Source organism: Ictidomys tridecemlineatus, chromosome 15 (assembly GCF_052094955.1).
Source record: "Ictidomys tridecemlineatus isolate mIctTri1 chromosome 15, mIctTri1.hap1, whole genome shotgun sequence".
Taxonomy (NCBI): Eukaryota; Metazoa; Chordata; class Mammalia; order Rodentia; family Sciuridae; genus Ictidomys; species Ictidomys tridecemlineatus.
Window position 1 is genome coordinate 46,028,928 of NC_135491.1, and position 21,310 is coordinate 46,050,237.

General features: G+C 35.7%; 1 protein-coding gene across 8 annotated transcripts in view; it reads left to right on the plus strand.

Moving 5' to 3' along the window:
- The window catches only part of Nfat5 (nuclear factor of activated T cells 5), a 105,453-nt gene extending 87,771 nt beyond the window's left edge, over nucleotides 1–17,682 (plus strand). For all 8 annotated transcript variants that reach the window (XM_078032596.1, XM_078032597.1, XM_078032598.1 and 5 more), the window contains 4 exons: nucleotides 4,524–4,672; nucleotides 5,370–7,869; nucleotides 8,745–8,988; nucleotides 9,781–17,682. In XM_078032596.1, coding sequence (XP_077888722.1) covers nucleotides 4,524–4,672; nucleotides 5,370–7,869; nucleotides 8,745–8,980 — 2,885 coding nt within the window. In that variant the 3' untranslated portion in view covers nucleotides 8,981–8,988; nucleotides 9,781–17,682. The remainder of the gene's footprint in view (nucleotides 1–4,523; nucleotides 4,673–5,369; nucleotides 7,870–8,744; nucleotides 8,989–9,780) is intronic.
- The last annotated feature ends 3,628 nt before the right edge of the window (nucleotides 17,683–21,310 follow it).

Below are 21,310 nucleotides of genomic sequence, written 5' to 3' on the forward strand. Positions count from 1 at the left end.
TACAGTAAATTTTTTTATTCTCGGTAGTAAAGTTTAGTATTCATATATGTAATGGTTCAGTATAAATTATAATTAATTTGATTATTATTTAATTTAATTGATGGTAAACATTTTCCAGAGTATTTTAATGGGGAATTATTGCCTACAAAATTAACTGCCAGGATTATCAAATTCAGCTGAAGAAAAATTCACAAATCTATAAACATCTTTAGCTAACATTTATTGAACATATATTAAGTGGTAGGCAATATCTAAGCTCTTTATAGGTATTATTTAACCTTCTAAACTCTATGAGGTTGTTAACTTATTGTTTCTATTTTGTAAGTAAAGAATCCAAAGCTCTAGAGAGGTTAAATAATTTGCCCGTGGTCACTTAGCTAGGACTAAAAAAATATTGATTGAGCTTCAGTGTGTAAATACATCTGAGCGAAAATCATTCAAATTGTGTTTATTTTGAATAATAAAATTAATTAATTAGTAAAGAATATCAGGGACCTTATGGCCTTATCCATTGTAAACTTTTGGGATCTAGTCTTTTCTCTAAAAATTCCTTGTGATGCTTTCATGGCTGGGTGGAACATAACTAATCCAATGTAGAATTTCTTATACAAGATCAAGAATTGAGGGCTGGGGTTGTGGCTCAGTGGTAGAGCGCTCGCCTAGCTTGTGTGAGGACCTGAGTTCAATCCTCAGCACTATGTAAAAATAAATAAATAAAGATTAAGAATTGAAGGTTAAAAAGGTATGTTTAATTTTTAGTAATAAATGACTTAGTCCTTTGATCAAAATCTTACTAGCCAAAAAAGAACAAGAAACAGACATAGGGCTGGGGATGTGGCTCAGTGGTAGAAAGTTTGCTTGGCATGCATGAGGCCCTGGTTTAGATCCTCAGCACTACAAGCAAAACAAAACAGACTTATACCTATTAGTATTTTTCACAATTCAGACTTTTTGTTTGTTTTTTAGTACGAGGGATTGAACTTTGTGGCAATACCACCGAGCTCCATCCATCCTCTAGCCTTTTTTATCTTTTTATTTTGAGAAGTTGTTTGGGAGCCTCATTAAATTGCTGAAGCTGGCCTGGAACTTAAGATCCTTCTGCTTCAGCCTCTGAGTTGCTGGGAATTGTAGGCATGTACCATTGCACGCAGAATAATTCAAACTTTCTTATTTTGAAAATTACCATATCAGTTGAGGTAGGATAAAAAAATAATTTTATGAGGATTTATATAATTTAACTGTCTAATCAATTTAAACTTTAAATTTGTCATCTTAAATGCAGTGATATTAAATAGAGATTCCTGATTTTTAAAAAGCCATCATTTTCAGAAAGGAATTATTTTCCACAGATAGCTTATTATGGTGATTCCTTGAAATCAGAGCTTTAGTACTATGTCAAGATGCTGTGTGATAATTTAATTAGCTGTACTTTAACGATGAGGGCTGAGCAGTGAAAATGTCTTTTTAAATTTGTGTTATGGTAATAATCCCTGAAGATTCATTCTTATAAATAGCTATCAATTACAATATGATTTAGAAATTGATACCCAAAGATTATATTACAGCTAGATATTGAAAGTTTTCTCTCTAAAGTTAATTTTACCCACCTGTGTATATATCTTTATCACAAAAGTAATTTAAGTCAGTAAAATGAAGTATGCAGTGCATACTGTTGTCAGTAGTTTCTTGGGAAAATTTTAGAAAGTTTTCTATATCTATATGGGTTCAGGTATATTGAATATAAATAAATAGATTGCTTAAACACTCTTATGCCTATTTAGAACCTAGAGATAAAATATTTCTGTGCATTCTTTGAGTTTTAGCTTTGTAGGGAGCGGTTAATTGGATGAATGTGAAAAATATTTGAGTATTATTTTTCTCTAACTGGATGTAATATATGGCAAGATTTGGGAGTTTTGAGGAACCATGGAGATATCTAGTTCAGCCTCACTTTATAGGCAGTAAACCAAAACTTAGAGAGGTTAAGTGATTTGCTCAAGATCACACAGCTAGGGCTGGGTTATAGTTTATTTGGTAGAATGCTTGCCTCACATGCACAAGGCCCTGGGTTCGATCCTCAGCACCACAGGGGAAAAAAAAAAGATCACACAGCTAGTAAATGACAGAGATAGAAATGTCAATTTCCCCTCAAAAGTCTCTCTCTTATTTCCTCTCTTATAAATTTCAATTCTTTTTTTATTTATTTATCTATTTATTTATTTATTTTGGGTGCTAGGGATTGAATTATTTGGCACGGGTAGAAGAGAAAACTGTTTTTTTGGTTCTTTTGTTTGTTTTTGTGGTACTTACAATTAAATCCAGGGACTCTTTACCACTGAGATATATAGTCCTTTTTATTTTTTATTTTGAAACAGGGCCTTCCTACATTTCAGAGATTAGCCTCTAACTTACAGATCACATGCTAGCATCAGTGATCAGTCTGTCTGTCTGCAGGAATGGCAACAGCAGAACCCAGGAGCCAGTGCATCCCCTTTTCCACACCAGGCAACAATAAGACCCTCTGTCTGCACTTGGGGTGCTAGCAAGCCCAGGGTTTTCTTTTTTTAATGTTTATCTTTTAGTTTTAGGTGGACACAATATCATTATTTTATTTTTATGTGGTGCTGAGGATCGAACCCAGTGCCTAACACATGCTAGGCAAGCACTCTGTGTCTGAGCCACAACCCCAGCCCCAACGGTTTTCTTATCCTTACCCAAATAGCAGAAAGATCTAGGCCAAGCATCTCTCAAACTTCCATCCAGTGACAGAATGAAACCCAGAGGCAAAAAGTGAACCAGGCCTAGAGTCTCCCAAGCCTTTACCAAATAGCAAAAGACAGCCATTTGCTGTCTTTGCATGCTTCTCTACTCCCAGAAGCATGAGCAGTGATAGAATGGGAAACCTGGGAAGCCTATTGGCACTAGGAGATCAGAGAAAATACCAGGAAAAATGCCTTCTGTTATTACAGTCCCACATCTCTCACTCCCTTCAAAGACATCAGGTAGCCCAGGGAAGTACCTTTCATTCATTAGGCACTACCAGCAGCAAGAATGCAGCTGGAGGGAGGCAGGAGTGGATAGGAAAGACACAGTAGAATGGATTGGATATAACTCTCTCGTAAATTCACATATGAAAACACAACCAGTGTAACTCCATATCATGTACAACCACAAGAATGGGAAGTTACACTCTATGTATGTGTAATGTCAAAATACACTCTACTGTCATGTTAAAAAAAATTTATTTTTTTAAGTACATATCTTTTTTTATTGATTTTATTATTTTTTTAAAATACAGACAATAGTGGAATGCATTATAATCCTTATTACACATATAGAGCACCATTTTTCGTATCTCTGTATATAAAGAATTTTAGTCTGGTCAAGAAGAGCCAGAATAATACAACAGACCAGAATAAGACTTAGAAAACAATTGTCATTGAAACTACAGTACAGGGATTCCACCTCTTGGGTCCCCTTCTTCCTCCTGGAGAAGTCTTTTCTGCTGTCCTTTAATAAACTTCTAATTTCTACTCTGAAAAAAAAAAAAAGAAACTACAGTACACTTAAGTAGAGACAACCTACACAGGTTAAATAAGTAACTACCTACTAAAATAGACTTAAGTAGGCTGGGGATGTGGCTCAAGCGGTAGTGCGCTCGCCTGGCATGCGTGCGGCCCGGGTTCGATCCTCACCACCACATACCAACAAAGATGTTGTGTCCGCCGAGAACTAAAAATAAATATTAAAAATTCTCTCTCTCTCTCCTCTATCACTCTCTCTTTAAAAATAAATAAAATAAAATAAAATAAAATAGACTTAAGTAAAACCAAGAAAGAGTCACCTAACATAATGTCCAAAATGGCCAGGAAACAAAAAATTTAAAGTCATACTCTGAACCAGGAAAATTATAACTTGAATGAAAAAAGAAGATCAACTGATATCAATATTAGCACAAATCAGATGTTGGACTGGGACAGTGGCACACACCTTTAATCCCAATGACTTGGGAAGCTGAGGCAGAAGGATTGCAAGTTTGAGGCCAGCCTCAGCAACTTAATGAAACCCTGTCTCAAAATAAAAAACAAAAAGTGAAAGGAACTAAGGGTGTAGCCTAGTGGTAAAGCTCCCTTGAGTTCAATCTTCAATATGACAACAAAAAAGTGAACTCAGTACTGGGGTTATAGCTCAGTAGTAGAAGCAATTGCTTAGCATGTGTGAGGCACTAGGTTCAATCCTCAGCACCATGTAAAAAAATAAATAAATAAATAGCTGGATGCAGTGGCGCACGCCCGTAATCCCAGCAGCTCCAGTGGCTGAGGCAGGAGGATCAAAGTTCAAAGCCAGCCCCAGCAAAGGCACTAAACAATTCAGTGAGACCCTGTCTCTAAATAAAATACAAAATAGGTCTGGGGATGTGGCTTAGTGGCTGAGTGTCCCTGAGTTCAATCCCTGGTACCCACCTCCACCCCCGCCCATTCGTGCAAAAAAAAAGTAAACTCTCATTTTTCTCTTGGTTGCAGCAATGAAAACTACTGGATGTAACTTAGATAAGGTAAATATTCTTCCCAATGCCCTCATCACTCCACTCATTTCGAGCAGTATGATTAAGAGTGAAGATGTTACTCCAATGGAAGTAACAGCAGAAAAAAGATCTTCCCCTATTTTTAAGGTAAGTTATATTGACCAGTGCTCCAAATCTGAACCTTATAAAAACTGCTGTATTTCTTTTTTTTTTTTTTCTATTTCTTTCATATTTGTTTTGCATTGCATATGATTAATAAAAATAACTAATTTTAAGCATTTTCACAATTAGGAACATTTTATGTTAATCTGTTTCCAGTCTTTTCTCATCACTCTCCATTCCTTTTTTTTTTTTCTTAGTATTTATTTTTTAGTTGTAATTGGACACAATACCTTTATTTTACTTATTTTTATGTAGTGCTGAGGATTGAACCCTGGCCCTCGCACGTGCTGGGCAAGCGCTCTACCGTTGAGCCACAACCCCAGCACTCCCCTTTCCTTTTTCACTTGCTTTTTCCTACTATAATGTCACTGAAGATCCACAAAATTGAGGCATTTTGAAGTCTGCCCTTTGTGAACCGTAGAATTAATGTTCCCTTGTTATCCTTTATTTGTCTGAGCATATCAACAGCTAATTATTATTCTACTTCTTTGACTGTCTTTATTTATAGTACTTTAAAATCATACCCCATGTTATCGTGGAGAGTCCATTGTCTTATACCTGTTTTATAAATGGTAATTCAGAAAATTGGTCCTACTTACATTTTTAGAATAGTAATTATTTTTAAGTATCATATGCTTGTTTAATGTATACATAAACATTATTTGGGATTTTTATTTTTTAGACTACAAAGACAGTTGGATCAACTCAGCAAACTTTAGAAAACATCTCTAACATAGCAGGAAATGGGTCCTTTTCATCACCATCATCTTCTCACTTACCCTCTGAAAATGAAAAGCAGCAGCTTCAACCCAAGGCATACAACCCAGAGAGCCTGACAACTATCCAAACACAGGATATCTCACAGCCTGGGACCTTTCCAGCAGTTTCTGCAACTAGTCAGTTGCCCAGCAGTGATGCACTACTACAGCAGGCTACGCAATTTCAAACAAGAGAAACTCAGTCTAGAGAAGTATTACAGTCAGATGGTACAGTAGTTAATTTGTCACAACTCACTGAGGGGTCACAGCAACAGCAGCAGTCGCCACTGCAAGAACAAGCACAGACTTTACAGCAGCAGATTTCATCAAATATTTTTCCATCACCAAATAGTGTGAGTCAGCTACAGAATACTATTCAGCAGTTGCAAGCAGGAAGTTTTACAGGAAGTACTACTAGTGGCAGCAGTGGAAGTGTTGACTTGGTCCAACAAGTTTTAGAGGCACAACAACAGTTATCTTCAGTTTTATTTTCAGCTCCAGATGGTAATGAGAATGTTCAAGAACAACTTAGTGCAGACATTTTTCAACAAGTCAGTCAAATTCAAAATAGTGTAAGCCCTGGCATGTTTTCCTCAACCGAGTCCGCAGTCCACACCAGACCAGATAATTTAATACCTGGAAGAGCTGAAAGTGTTCATCCACAGACTGAAAACACATTGTCAAATCAACAACAGCAACAACAGCAACAACAAGTGATGGAATCATCAGCTGCAATGGTTATGGAGATGCAGCAGAGTATTTGCCAGGCAGCTGCCCAAATTCAGTCAGAGTTATTCCCTTCAACAGCTTCAGCAAATGGAAACCTTCAACAGTCACCAGTTTACCAGCAGCCTTCTCATATGATGAGTGCACTACCTACCAATGAGGATATGCAAATGCAATGTGAATTGTTTTCTTCGCCTCCTGCAGTTTCTGGAAATGAAACATCTACAACCACCACACAGCAGGTTGCAACCCCTGGCACTACCATGTTTCAGACATCAAGTTCAGGAGATGGTGAAGAAACTGGAGCACAAACAAAACAGATTCAGAACAGTGTCTTTCAGACCATGGTCCAGATGCAACATAGCGGGGACAATCAACCTCAAGTTAACCTTTTTTCATCAACAAAAAGTATGATGAGTGTTCAGAATAGTAGTACCCAGCAACAAGGTAATGGTTTATTCCAGCAAGGGAATGAGATGATGTCACTTCAGTCTGGGAATTTTCTGCAGCAGTCTTCTCATTCACAGGCTCAACTTTTTCATCCTCAGAATCCTATTGCTGATGCTCAAAACCTTTCCCAGGAAACTCAAGGTTCTATTTTTCATAGTCCAAATCCTATTGTCCACAGTCAAACTTCTACAACTTCCTCTGAACAAATGCAGTCTCCAATGTTTCACTCTCAGAGTTCCATCGCTGTGTTACAGGGTTCTTCAGTTGCACAAGACCAGCAGCCACCCAACATATTTCTTTCCCAAAGTTCTATGAATAATCTTCAGTCTAACACAGTATCCCAAGAAGAGCAGATTTCATTTTTTGCAGCACAGAACTCAATTTCTCCACTTCAGTCAACATCAAACACTGAACAGCAAGCTGCTTTCCAACAGCAGGCTTCAATATCACATATCCAGACCCCTATGCTATCCCAAGAACAGGCACAACCTTCCCAGCAAGGTTTATTTCAGCCTCAGGTGTCCTTGGGCTCCCTTCCACCTAATCCAATGCCTCAAAATCAACAAGGAGCAATTTTCCAGTCACAACACTCAATAGTTGCCATGCAGAATAACTCTTCATCCCAGGAGCAGCAGCAGCAGCAGCAGCAGCAACAACAACAGCAACAGCAGCAGCAACAGCAGCAGAGCATTTTATTCAGTAATCAGAATACCATGGCTACAATAGCATCTCAAAAGCAACCACCACCAAACATGATATTCAGCCCAAATCAAAATCCAATGGCTAGTCAAGAGCAACAGAGCCAGTCAATTTTTCACCAACAAAGTAATATGGCCCCAATGAATCAAGAACAGCAACCCATGCAATTTCAGAATCAGCCCACAGTTTCCTCACTTCAGAACCCAGGTCCTAACCAATCTGAGTCATCACAGACTTCCTTATTCCATAGCTCTCCTCAGATTCAGTTGGTACAAGGGTCACCTAGTTCTCAAGAGCAGCAAGTAACACTCTTCCTCTCTCCAGCATCCATGTCTGCACTGCAGACCAGTATAAACCAACAAGAAATGCAACAGTCTCCTCTTTATTCCCCTCAGAACAACATGCCTGGAATCCAAGGAGCCACATCTTCACCTCAGTCACAAGCTACTTTATTTCACAATACTGCAGGAGGTACAATGAACCAACTACAGAATTCTCCTGGCTCATCCCAGCAGACTTCAGGAATGTTCCTGTTTGGCATTCAGAATAGTAAGAAACTTTTCTACTTTTTTATTATTCAATTGAAATGGTCAAATGATTATTAGTATTAGAAGGAAGCAAAATGCAGTCGTTTTAAAAGTACAGATTTTACTTAGAATTCTACCAATTAGCTTGGCACAGTGGTGCATGCTTGTAATCCCAACAACTCTAGAAGCTAAAGCAGGAGAATTGCAAGTTCAAGGCCAGCCCTGGCAACTTAGCAAGACTCTATCTCAAAATAATAAAAAGAAGAGAGATATAACTCTGATAAAGTGCCCCTGGCAGGGCTGGGGTTATGGCTCAGTGGTAGAGCAATCGCCTAGCACGTGTGAGGTGCTGGGATCTATCCTCAGCACCACATAACAATAAATAAAATAAAGGCATTGTGTCCGACTACAGCTAAAAAAAAAAATATTAAAAAAAATGCCCCTGGGTTTCATCCTCAGTACTAGGGTAAAAAACAAAATTCTACCAATTAAAGATAGTGAGATTGTGGACAAATTTTATGGGCCTTAATTTCCACATCCAAAACAGTGATAATATTACTTGCTTGACAAGAGAATTAAATGTGGTAATATATTAAAATGTATGTTTGACATTTCAAGTTATAACCTTGAAAGGAAAATAAGGTAAGAATAGTGGATAATATCTCAGACAAGCCAGATAGAGTGGGACCCACCTGCAATCTAGCTTTTATACTGCAGAGAGGAAACCTAAGAAAAATTCCAGTACCATTCTGCGAAAACCTTTTTTTCTTAGACTGTTAGGTGCCTCATTTTTAGTAATATACTGGGTGAACACAGTAATGAATTTCTCTTAACTAATAAATATTTTCTCATGAACCTTAACTAATCAAGTAGCTTCCGTTTTTAATGTTTCTGCAGACTGTAGTCAGCTTTTAACCTCTGGACCAGCTACATTGCCAGATCAGTTGATGGCCATAAGTCAGCCAGGCCAACCACAAAACGAGGGACAGTCACCTGTGACAACACTTCTTTCTCAGCAAATGCCAGAGAGTTCTCCGCTAGCATCTTCTATGAACACCAACCAGAACATCGAAAAGATTGATTTGCTTGTTTCATTACAAAACCAAGGGAACAACTTGACTGGCTCCTTTTAACTGGATATGTAAGTATTGTATGTTGGCATCTTACTGAAAAATATTGATTAATAACTTATTTTCTCAACAGATTTGATTTAAGTAATAGCACTGCTTAGACTTGAAATCTTTTTTTAAATATGACTTTTCCAAGATAGTACTTTTTTTTGTACTAGGTATTGAACCCAGCACTAAATGACAATCCTCAGTATACCCCCCACACACACTCCTTTTTTTGAGATAGGGTCTCCCCAAGTTGCTTAGGACCTTGCTAAGTTGCTGAGGCTGGCTTTGAACTTGTGATCTTCCTGCTTCAGCCTTCCAAGCCGCTGTGATTCCAGGTGTGCACCTTCTGTGCCTGGCTGATGGCACTTTTTTAATATGGCCCCAATGAATCAAGAACAGCAACCCATGCAATTTGAATGGTAGTTTATGGTTATATTGTTAATATTGGGCATTCCTTTTATCTCTAAGTTTCTTTACCTTGGGATGACAGAATATCTAATGAATGAAAATTGTATTTCCCTTTTATTATATATTGAATATGGTCATGTCTCATTTCTCCTTTCTTCAAAAAATATTAAGAGCTGGGGATATAGCTCAGTTAGTAGAGTGCTTTCCTCACATGCACAAGCCCTGGGTTCAATCTTCAGCACTGAAAAAAAACAAAAACAAAAACTAAGTTACAGATATTTGTTGAAGAACAAATATTATAAAGATTCATTTATAATACTCTAATTCACTTTGGAATCATTCCCAGTGACACTTTATAAATGTTTTCCTTTGCTAGTGAGGTAATAAAATTTCTTTTTCTTTTTTAGAAATTCCATGAAGAATACCGTGATTCCAAGATGTCCTGCAAACTTGTAGTTTTATGAAGATTACTAAAACAAAACAATATGAAAAATTGTACTTGAGTAAATGGATAGATTTTACTCTGACTGCAAAAGAGCACACCTGTGCTACCTGTTGCAGTGATTAGCCATCAATGTTAACATCTTATTTTTTATTCCTGATAACAATGATGACTGAGAATCTATTTGAGTTTCCAGCTGACAGAATTGTTATTTTCCTAGTTGTAATTTCTCTTAAAAGAGTACAATTTAAATTTAAGACTGGACCACTCAGTTATTATTGCTATTAGGAAATAATAATTGTCATGTTTACTTTTATTCTTCATTATTTTCTTTCCTGCATTATTTTAGTCAAGTAATGGCTTATAAAAAAGTAAAATTCAATAATAATAAAAGGCTGTGATTTTTTTCACTATGAAAAGCACAGCTGTTGGCCAAAGTGAAGAAATCTTTTTCAGTTTTTATGGAGAAACTGAAGGGATAACATTCTGACAAGTGAGCTGAAATAAAAATTCTACAGACTTGATTAAATGCAAAGGCAGATAACACACAAAAATGGAGACAGCTGGAATGCTATTGGTTTTATTTTTCAAAGAGTTGTTAGTTCTCTGTGTTTCCACTAAGGGGTTTAGCCATAACTGTATAGAAAAATCATTATTTTGCTCTGTGAGAAATGAAGGGGGTAATACATGGTAAATTATAGTCTAATATCCTCCTACAGGAGTTTAAACTGACAGAGTCATCTGAGTCTGTTTCTTCTTAATCCAGTCTTTGGCTGGTATTTCCTTTTTATATGCATCTGTATTATTTTCCACCCTATTTTTCACTTTATTTTAGATAACTGTTAATACACTACTGGCTTTGTGACCCTGTAGCAACTTAAAGGAAAAGGCCATTTTGATTCAGGGTGACCTAGCAATCCTGCAGCACAGGGCAAGGAGTCCTCTTTTAGGAATTATTGGAAGTTGATTCCTGAGAAAACAATGTATTTTTTTTTCCATGAACGGTGCTGTTCTGAAGTCTTTAAAATTTTCCTTCTAATAGAAAACAGAATAAATTTTCATTTACAAAAAAAAAAAAGGCAAACTAAAATTTCTTGAAACGTTACTTCTCCCTGAGCTGCAGTGAGTATAATTCACTTGTCACCTCAGTGCTTTATAGTTTGAAATGGTCACTTACCTGATGGTTCCCACAAGCCTTAGGCTTTACAGGGTCATATCGTTGACTTAAAGTGAAGAATTAACTTGTGTTACATCTATAAAGAGCAAAATAACACACTCCAGAACTTGCAGTTGTAGCATTAGTTACACAGTTTTGGGTGTTCTTGCCACCCATGGGATGCCTGCTTCTACCACCTGTGTCTGGACACGTGCTTATGTCTCATCTTCCTTTTGGCTTGTGGAAAGCTGTCAATGCAGTGTAAGGCCAACGTGTGTGTGGCTTCTGTGTGTTGATATCCTTGTCCCTTTCTTTTAAGTGTAAAAAAAAAAAAATAGCCTGTTAATTGTTGTTAAAGGCTACTTTTCTGTTCTTTTTCTATCCTATATATTTAGTTGGACTGTGGAATCATGGTGTTTGGTTTTGTTTATACAGCCAAATATAACCCCTTTTCATGATGGTCTTTTGTTCTTTGAATGTGCTCTTCTAATTTGTTTTTTTCTGTTATTGTCGTATGTTCTTTCTTCCACCCTAAACCCTTTCTTTCTTTCTCTTCTCTCTCTGATTGAGAGGCATTGAATTACGTTTTCAGTAGTACAGGCTTCTTGCCGATATGAAGGGAACTTTTCAGAAAGAGACCTACTCTGGGTCATTTAATTTTGAATACAGTTTTCAATCGTTCAAGTTTTGGATGGTTTATATCTAATGTGTGTTTCATTTTTTTGGAAAGCTATATTTTGTATTTAGGAAATGGTATACTATTTTGCTATTTGTACTGAGTGAGTACATTGGCATAAATATAGAAATTTATATATATACATATATATAAACTATTCTTTTTTTGCCACACATTTTTGTGGTAAATTTGTGAGTTTGTCTGATGTTCTACCACAACGTGGCGTCTGATAACAGTGAGGGGGGGTGGGTTTGTTATGTCTTTATTGAGATATTTAAGTACCTTTTGAAACAAATGACCTGTTCATCTGTAGCCATTCCATCAGGCAGTTCCTTGATGTTATTAGTGGGCTAAAGGCAGCTAGCTTACTGTGTGTTTGCTGGATCTCAGCAAAATGTTAAAGAGTAAGGAAACCTATTGAGGCAGTTGTGTCAAATGGTGTTTCATAAGAATGAGCCATTCAGTCTTTGCTCACTATATATTTAATATTTTATTATTGTTGTTATTGTTATTATTAATTGGCTTTCTGTATTCTATGCCTTTTATTTATAAAAACACTAAAAAAATTATGTTTGTAATTTTAATAACATTTTCCCCCATCTTGTAATATCCAGAGCTACTTTATAAATTCTCTGAACCAAAAGTATTTTCCTCAATATATCTCTTTTCCCCAGGTCCCTATCAGGAGTGAATCACCAAATATAGTTCAGGTTGTGAGAAGGATCAACCACACAATCCAGTGCTTGTTTTAAAATGTAAAACTCTAACCCTAGAGAATAATGTCAGAGAAAACAAACCCAGAGGTATTAAAAGAATAAATAGAAAAATAGTAGTAGTAGAAATTTTTTAAAAATGTTTACTTCTCAATATTGTTTTTTTTTTTTTCTGATATCATATAGGAGACTTAGGAAGTCTATTTGTTCACCAAGTTCCCATTAGAATGTTGTTAATACTATACCATGGCTAAAGTAGTGGCAAGAAGACTGGCTTGTGTGGTGACTTCAGTCTGTTCTGTGGTTTAGCAAGGGGTTTTATTCTTATGCTGATTGGCAATGCCAAGTCACTGGGACCAATTTTCTGTTTTGTAATATCTAAGTTTAGAACAGAACATAAACCTGAACTGTAGTGGTTTGATTGGATGAAGGCAGAAACCCCAATTTTTATTCTCATAAATCTTGTGGTTATTTATACAAGGGCTGTGCTATGCTACCATATTCTTAATCAATAATGATAGTTTTGTTTTGTTTTTTACATTGTTAAATGTTCCTTACCCCGAAAGGTCAATGTTAAGTACAACATTCTGAATATATGATTTGGTTACAAAGAGTATTTGTCTTTATTGAAGAGTAAGCTCAGTGGTTGATATGTGTGCTAATTACTGTTTCCAAATTACTGTTACAAATTAGAGCTACACATGAGGGAGACTCAGTAAGCCAGCTAAGACCTTGGAAACAACAATTTATTAAATTTATTTATGGCAGAAGGACCTAAATAAACTGTGAACCACATTTCATTTCTTTGTATTGGTACATTGAATTGTTCTTGCTTATAGCAATTCACATAAATGCTTGGAGCTTATCTCTCTCTCTCTCTCTCTCTCTCTCTCTCTCTCTCTCTCTCTCTCTCTCTCTCTCTCTCTCGATGTGTGTGTGTTTGTGTGTGTATTTAATTCCTTATTACCATTCCATTATATATCCAAACCAATGGGAAAAAATAGTTAACAGTTATACTTTGCTTCTGAGCTTCATCATTATTACTTTTGTGATTAGAGTATCATGTTATTTAGTCAGTGCAAGTCTATTGTCTCTATAGAACAGGTTTTTAAAGGGCTTTGTTTATTATAGAGGGATCATCCTTCTCTCCTTCCATCCTTTCTTTCTTTCTTTTCTTTTTTGTAATAACATATGTGCTATATAGTCTACAGTTTCATTACAGTGTATTTCTTACCCATCAGAACCTTGGCTAATCAACCTTGGAAAAAATACTGTCAAAGGAAATGAGGAAGAAATTGTATCTGTGTCCCTCCAGAACTACTATAATTATTCTTTTTTATTTTTTCAGCCATTATAAATGGTTTGTTTTGGAAAACTGAAATCTGTTATATGCATCAACATATAAGTTCAGAATAAAAGATTTAATAATTAAATTCTTAAATTCAGCATTGTTATAAATATTTACTAGGAGTGATCTGTGAAATTTTTATTTTTCTGGTGAAAATTTCTGTTCTCATATCTACTTCCTAGTTGAAAATTGCATGAGACCTGTTACCCTTATTTTGTATCTTGAACATAGGTTTCATCCTAATGGCCATCTTATCTGTAGGCTTTTGGTTATTTGGAAGAACTCAGTAAAAGCAAGTGTGTGTAATTCAGCAGATACATTAGAAATTAACTCAGAGCTGAGTTTGTAACCCAGTGGTAGCAGGTAAGAGACCCTGGATTTGATCCCCAGCATCACCAAAAAAAAAAAAAAAAAAAAAAAAAAAACAAAAGAAAAAGAACTCAGAGTATATACCCTAGTAAGAGGAATAGTAGACTCTCATAACATATTCAGAAGAGGTTTTCCCTTCTGTCTGTTTGTGAAATTAGAGCTAAATTGATTATAATGTTCATAACACAGTATATATCAAAATAATTTGTATCATTCATGAGTTGTCTCAGTACTCCAGTTATTTTTCGAATCTCTTTATTTCATGCCATTCTAAACCTTGTTTATTGATAAAATTATGTTTTTACTTACTATTACAAGATATTTTTACATTAATATTTTATATCTAGATTAAATGTTTATGGAAAAGTGCCTTTTTACCTTAAGAGTGCCCCTTTCTTATAATAGTGTTTTTCCTTTGCCACAACCCTGTAAAAACCTGACTTTAATAGGTCCCAACTTTTGCTTTTTCCATTTAGCCATTCTTTCCTCTATTTTTTGACCACCATAGAAAACAACTTCATAAATTCCTTTGGCTTAAGAATAGCAGAAAAGATGGCATTACTAGAATTGATCTTTTAGGGAGAATAAATGAAAGATGACAGAATTATACTCTTTAGGCTTATATAAATTAACTGTAGCACCCCTGGGTCCGTCCAATCCCCAGTAACAACAACAAATATATATATATATATATATATATATCTTCATTCTTCATCTCAATCAACTGATGATAGTTCTTATCAGAAAACTAATGAAATTTTGTATATAGTTAAATTTCAAGAAGGAACTATTTAAACATCTTTTCCTATCTTAATTAGATGATGCAATCACTAAAACAGAGGTTGGGTAATGTCAATTTTCTTAACTAAGCAGCAAAGAAGTTTACTTCTTACCCATTAGAACCTCAGTTAATTTGCTTAAGTAAATGTATGTCAGAAGAAATTAATATATTGAGTTCCTTCAGACCTAAGATGATAATTTCCTTTCTACAAGATACACTTGGAGTGTCCTGGTTTTGTTAATTTTACTTCTGTTTCAGCTCCTTAACATGGGGTGGTGCTTGAAGAAAGGGCCACAAGCAACAGGTCAGGACAGAAGTACCTTTGGAGTAGAGCTGCTTTCCCCATGCAGGTAATTTTGTGACTGTTAGTGGCACTGAAGACTGCAAACCTTTATGCAGTATTCTTAATGCCCTATTGACATAATGCACTTTAATCATTCCAAAGAAGCCAAGAATGCTACATAGTAATGATTCCTTCTTTATGAATACATCTTTAACTATTTAGAATACTCTGTCCCTTTTTATTTTGGATAGCTGACTTGGTATAAGTATTGTGGATATTTTCTAAATTGACTTTATAGTAGGCTTTAAGATTTTGAAATGTAACTATAAGGAGAAATTACTACACTTTAGCACATCATTTTAATCTATATATTTGAGACTTAAATAAAACTAAAACTAACCCCTTTCCTGTATATTTTGTGTCATGTATATAGGAACATTTTAGTGTATAGTTTTCTATAAGTATAGTTTATGTAAACCAGTGGTTCTCAAAATATAGTCCTCAGCCCACCAGCTAGCATCAGTATCAGCTGGAAGCTAGTTATCCCAGACATACTGAATCAGGAATTCTGGAATGAAGCCCAGCAGTCTGTAACAAGCTTGCCTAATGATTCTGATGCATACTGAAGTTTGAGAATCAGTGGAAAAAATGATATCTAGTGAGAGCAAGAAAGTTTATTTTCCCACTAATAAAGTTATACATTATTATTATTTATGTAAATTCAGCCTAACATGATTACCTATAATCATTTATTGGCAATGATAATTCTTAGTTGCCTATAAAGTACACATTTTATGTACATATGCAATTAGTGTAGTAATTGATAATTCGGTTAACTTAGTTTGGCATTTTCCTACCACTTACCACAAAGTTTACATTAAATGACTGATTTAAATATATATAGGTGCGGTGTTCTATATTTCTTTTTAGTTGTTATGACATTTAAGTAGCTAAAATAATTGATGGGTGCTAAAGTCTTCTGTTTATCCATAAAATGGGTACATTGTAGGCAGTGTAATACAAACTTTATTTTCATTGCCTCTTACTTTTACCAGCAGACCACAATTTTGCTCTGGCTAGACCAACTCTCAGAACAAAATTATCATTCCTTGTTATTATATTTGTATCTGAGATAGTAAGTAAGATGGCTGGCCAGATCAACATAGCACCTTATGTAACTTGTAATAAGTAAAACTTCTTTAAAAGTAGCTTGCTTGGTATAAGAATATTACATTAAAGATATAGCTATTCTAGAAGCTTATGCTTCAGTAAGAGTTATATTTACTAAGATAAATATTAAATAAGATAACACATTGTATAATTTGGGCATTTCTCCCTTCCCAGTTGTATGAATCATATTAAATATAAACTAACCACAAGATAGATTTATTCATTTTTATTTCCTTGTGTAATTCAGTACCTCCATAATTACTCTAAACTCACTGTTTACAAATCACCAATTAATTCCTGAAACAAAAATTCACTTTTCAGTATAAAACTAAATGTATATTCACTTCTAAAATTTGCCACTGCTGTCTTTCCATAACAGTAGCAGTGGAAATGAAGTGGCTTACTCTATACATGGTGCTGGCAAATACATAGGCAAACTGTTGGGAGATGCTCTAGTTACATTCCTCCTTTATTATTCCTCACCTTATTGCATAATATATTCCTGTACCCAAAGCATTCTACCACAATTCTGTTCAACCCCAATTTGTGATACATCCTTTAAAAATTCTATTTAACCATATCATCCTACTTGCTCACTCACATCAGTTCACACACATACACACACATACACACACACACACACACACACACACACCCCACGCATAAGTCATTGCCTGGTTTTAGGGACTGCTTGTTGCTGCTTCTTACTTTAGCTAATGAACCTCAGGACAACACACGCACGCACGCATGCACACACACAGATCTCAGATATTTGAAGGTGGATTTGGAATCATATTTCTGTGTCCAATAAAGAACTGTCCTGCACTGAAGTCATTGTGACCTTACTAGTTATAAACCAATTCAAATGAACTTGAGCTAATTTCTTTTGATCTAATGAATGTATCTGCTCACCTCATTTCCTTACATTTAATGATAAGCTCCAAGTGGTTGCTACTTTTTGCACAACTTTTACTGAGTTTCATTCACTTCTTAGTCTCTTAATAAATGTACTACAAATATTTCAATAATTTGTTCAGAAGTGGTTTAGCTACCATTCTGCCATTAAAATTTTTAATTGTATTTGCTTGAGCACACTGATCAACCACTGAACTGCCTTCTTCCATTGTCCTGCAATGATATAAAGGTTACATTTTTGTGTATATGGCTTTCATAGTTGGGATTTCAGAGCACTGACACCAGATATTTTTAGTTTGTTCTCTGGGGGAATTTCATTTGCATCTGCGTTTTTAGCTATCTGTGATAACTTGTTAAATATTAAAAAGATATTTTGCTTCTATTGGAACATTTGTATACTCGCAACTATATTTCTGTAAACAGCTGCAGTCAAAAATAAAAAAATGAAAGTTTTCATTTTGCAGTGGGTAACATTCTTTTTTTCCTCATAGTTGTGAGTGTGCGTGTGAATGTCAATTTAGAGAACATGAATATGTGGTTGAAATTATTAAATCATTAGGAAAGGTATATGAGATATAGAAATCTTCTTGAGTAGTTATTTTGTGCCTATCATACATTTTGCTAGGCAGAGTACAAATGACAGTATGACAGAATTTTTATGTTTGTTTTTCTTAGTTTAAATGTTTTATATTTAGTTTGTCTGGTACTGGAAATTGAACCCAAGGGTTCCTTTATCATTAAGCTATATCCCCATTCCTTGTATTTTTTTATTTGTAGACAGGGTGTCCCTAAATTGTTTAGGCTAGTCTTGGACTTGTGATCCTCTTGCCTCAGCCTCCTGAATAGCTGGGATTATAGGCATAAGCCACATGCCCAGCTAAATGTTTTATGTTTAATAAAGCAGTACATTCACGTGAAGGTACTGTTGATAAAAACCAAGTTTCCCTACTCTTCAGTCCCATACCTAGAGGTAATCCCTTTTTATTCTTTTGGTAGTTATTTCCGTATATATAAATTATTGTTTACCAGAGTGTGATGCATATTGCTACTAGTTGTACTCAAGGATTTCAGCCAGGCCCAGTGGCACACCTGTAATCATAGTGACTTGGGAAACTGAGACATGTGGAAAGATATATGAAATATAGAAATTTTCTTGAATAGTTATTTTGTGCCCACCTGAAGACTCAATCTCAAAATACAAAGGAGTAGGGATGTAGTTCAGTCATAGAACAACCCTGGGTTCAATCCCTAGTACCAAAAAATAGTAACAAGTCAATGAGCTTTGGGGGCTGGAGTTGTATGTATTCAGTGGTAGAGCGCTAACCTAGCATGTGTGAGGCAATGGGTTTGATCCTCAGCACCACATAAAAATAAAGGTATTGTGTCCATCTACAACTAAAATAATAATAATATTTTTTTAAAAAATTTATGTTGGCTGGGGTTGTGGCTCAGTAGTAGAGTGCCCACCTAACATGCATGAGGCATTGGGTTTGATCCTCAGCACCACATAAAAATAAAATAAAATGCTGGGTGTGGTGGCACATGCCTGTAATCCCAATAGCTCCTGAGGCTGAGTCAGGAGGATTTTTCCAAGTTAAAAGCAAGTCTCAGAAAAGGCAGGCGCTGGGGCTGGAGTTGTGGATCAAGTGGTAGCGCGCTCACCTGGTATGTGTGAGGCACTGGGTTTGATCCTCAGCACCACATAAAAATAAAGATATTGTGTCCACCTAAAAAACTAAACAAATAAGTATTAAAAAGAAAAAGAAAAGGCAGGCGCTAAGCAACTCATTGAGACCCTGTCTCTAAATAAAGTACAAAATAGGGCTAGGGATTGGCTCAGTAGTCGAGTGCCTCTGAGTTCATTCCCAGTACAAAAAAAAAAAAAAAATATATATATATATATATATATATATATATATGTGTGTGTGTGTGTATGTGTGTGTGTGTGTGTGTGTGTGTGTATCCACCTAACCTAAAAAAAAAAAATTTATGTGTAATAATGGGCTGAGTATGTAGCTCTGAGGTAGAGTACTTAGCATGTGTGGGGCCCTGGGATCTATCCCTGTCACTGAAAAGAATACCTACCAGATTATAAGAAAAATTTAAAGAAAAATATTAAATTGTACTATAGAGGATACATGTATATCATAAACATAGTATGTAAAAAAGCTTAAGCTAGGTGCATACTTATAATTGCCTCAGGAGGCTGAGGCAGGATTGCAAATTCAAGGTCAGCCTGGGTAACTTAACAAGACCTTAACAAGACCTTTCTAAAAATAAAATTTTGTTTAACAAAAGCTGACTGGTGGGGCTGAGGATGTGGCTCAAGCGGTAGCGCGCTCGCCTGGCATGCGTGCGGCCCGGGTTCGATCCTCAGCACCACATACCAACTAAGATGTTGTGTCCGCCGAGAACTAAAAAATAAATATTAAAAAAAAATTCTCTCTCTCTCTCTCTCTCTCTCCTCTCTCACTCTCTTAAAAAAAAAAAAAAAAAAGCTGACTGGTGAGGGCTTGGGATTGTGGCTCAACGGTAGAATACATGACTAGCACGTGCAGAGGCCCTGGGTTCGATCCTCAGCACCATAGATAGATAGATAGATAGATAGATAGATAGATAGATAGATAGATAGATAGATAGATAGAGGTATTGTGTCCAACTACAACTAAAAAATATTTGAAATAAAGGAGCTGGCGATGTAGCTTAGTATATAAAGAATACCTGCCTAACCTGTGCAGGGCCCTGGGTTCAATCCCCAACACTGCAAATAAACAAAACAAGCTTAAGAGATACTGCTTTAGATATTATGCTTATATCTTTTCAAATATAGATAATTTTATTACATTAAAATGTATACATCTAATTGAGTTGCCATTTAGGAGGCCGTATGTGTATTTCAAAAATGTTGCCCTTTGGGGCTAGAGATATAGCTTAGTTGGTAGAGTGCTTGCCTCGAAGGCATAAAGCCCTGGGTTCAATCCCTAGCACCACACACACGCACAAAAAAAAGAAAGTAAAATGTTGCATAAGTAAGTTTAAAGTTTTATGTCGGCATTTATTGACTTCCACAACATTAAAAAAGAGTAATAATGAAATTTGATAAATACAAATATAAAATTATAATTTGATCAAAAAAAATAGTGTATGTGGGCAAAACACTGATCCAAAGATGGGATTATAAGGGATCGTGGCTGCCAAAAATGCTTATGCAATTTCTTGTTACACAATTTAAGTGCAGTGTCCAAAATAAGAAAGGTAATTTTCCAGTTGTTTTATTGGTGCATTATAATTATACCAGACAGTGAGATTCATTATGCAGTGTTCATACACGCACATAACAATTTGATCAGTCTCATTCCCCAGTACCTTCCCTTTCTCTCTCTTCCCTCCCCTTGATCCACTTGCTGTATTCTACTGACCTCCCTTCCATTATTATTATTTTAATTAATGCATTATGATTGTGTATATATTACATGTCTAAATAAGGATTCATTGTGGTATATTTGTACATCAATATAACATAATTTGATAGATTGTGTTCCCCAGTACTTCTTCATCCTCTTCCCCCATCTCCTTCACCTAACTGTTCAGTTTTAATCCATAAGGTGCTAAGAATCCTCCTCTGTCATCTTGTAAGATTCTCAGCAGCCACAGAAGCTTACAAGAGAAGTACTGATTGGTACTCTGTGCTGTAGTTTATGACACCATCGTCTCTGCTTCTGCTGATGCATTCTAGTATGTAAAAACATGAGCTCTTGAGTTTACCCACCTATATGTTGAGCCTTGTTTCCCAGTTCTTTAGTTTACCTACCTGTAGGTTGAGCCTGTGTTCCCACATCCTGCTGTGTAACCTCCATTCCTCAATTTCCTTTTTTATAAAGTGGAAACAGTGGAAAGCCCTCCTCATAAGGTTTGTTCAAGAGTTAAGCAAGTTATCCATGTTGAATTACTCTTATAAGTCTTACCTTGAATTAGTATCACTAGTCCTAATTGCTCTTTGCACTAAATACTATATAGTTTTGCTTTATACAAGCAAAGAATCTTTTGAAAGATATTCTTTGAAGTATCTTCAGCATCAAAACTT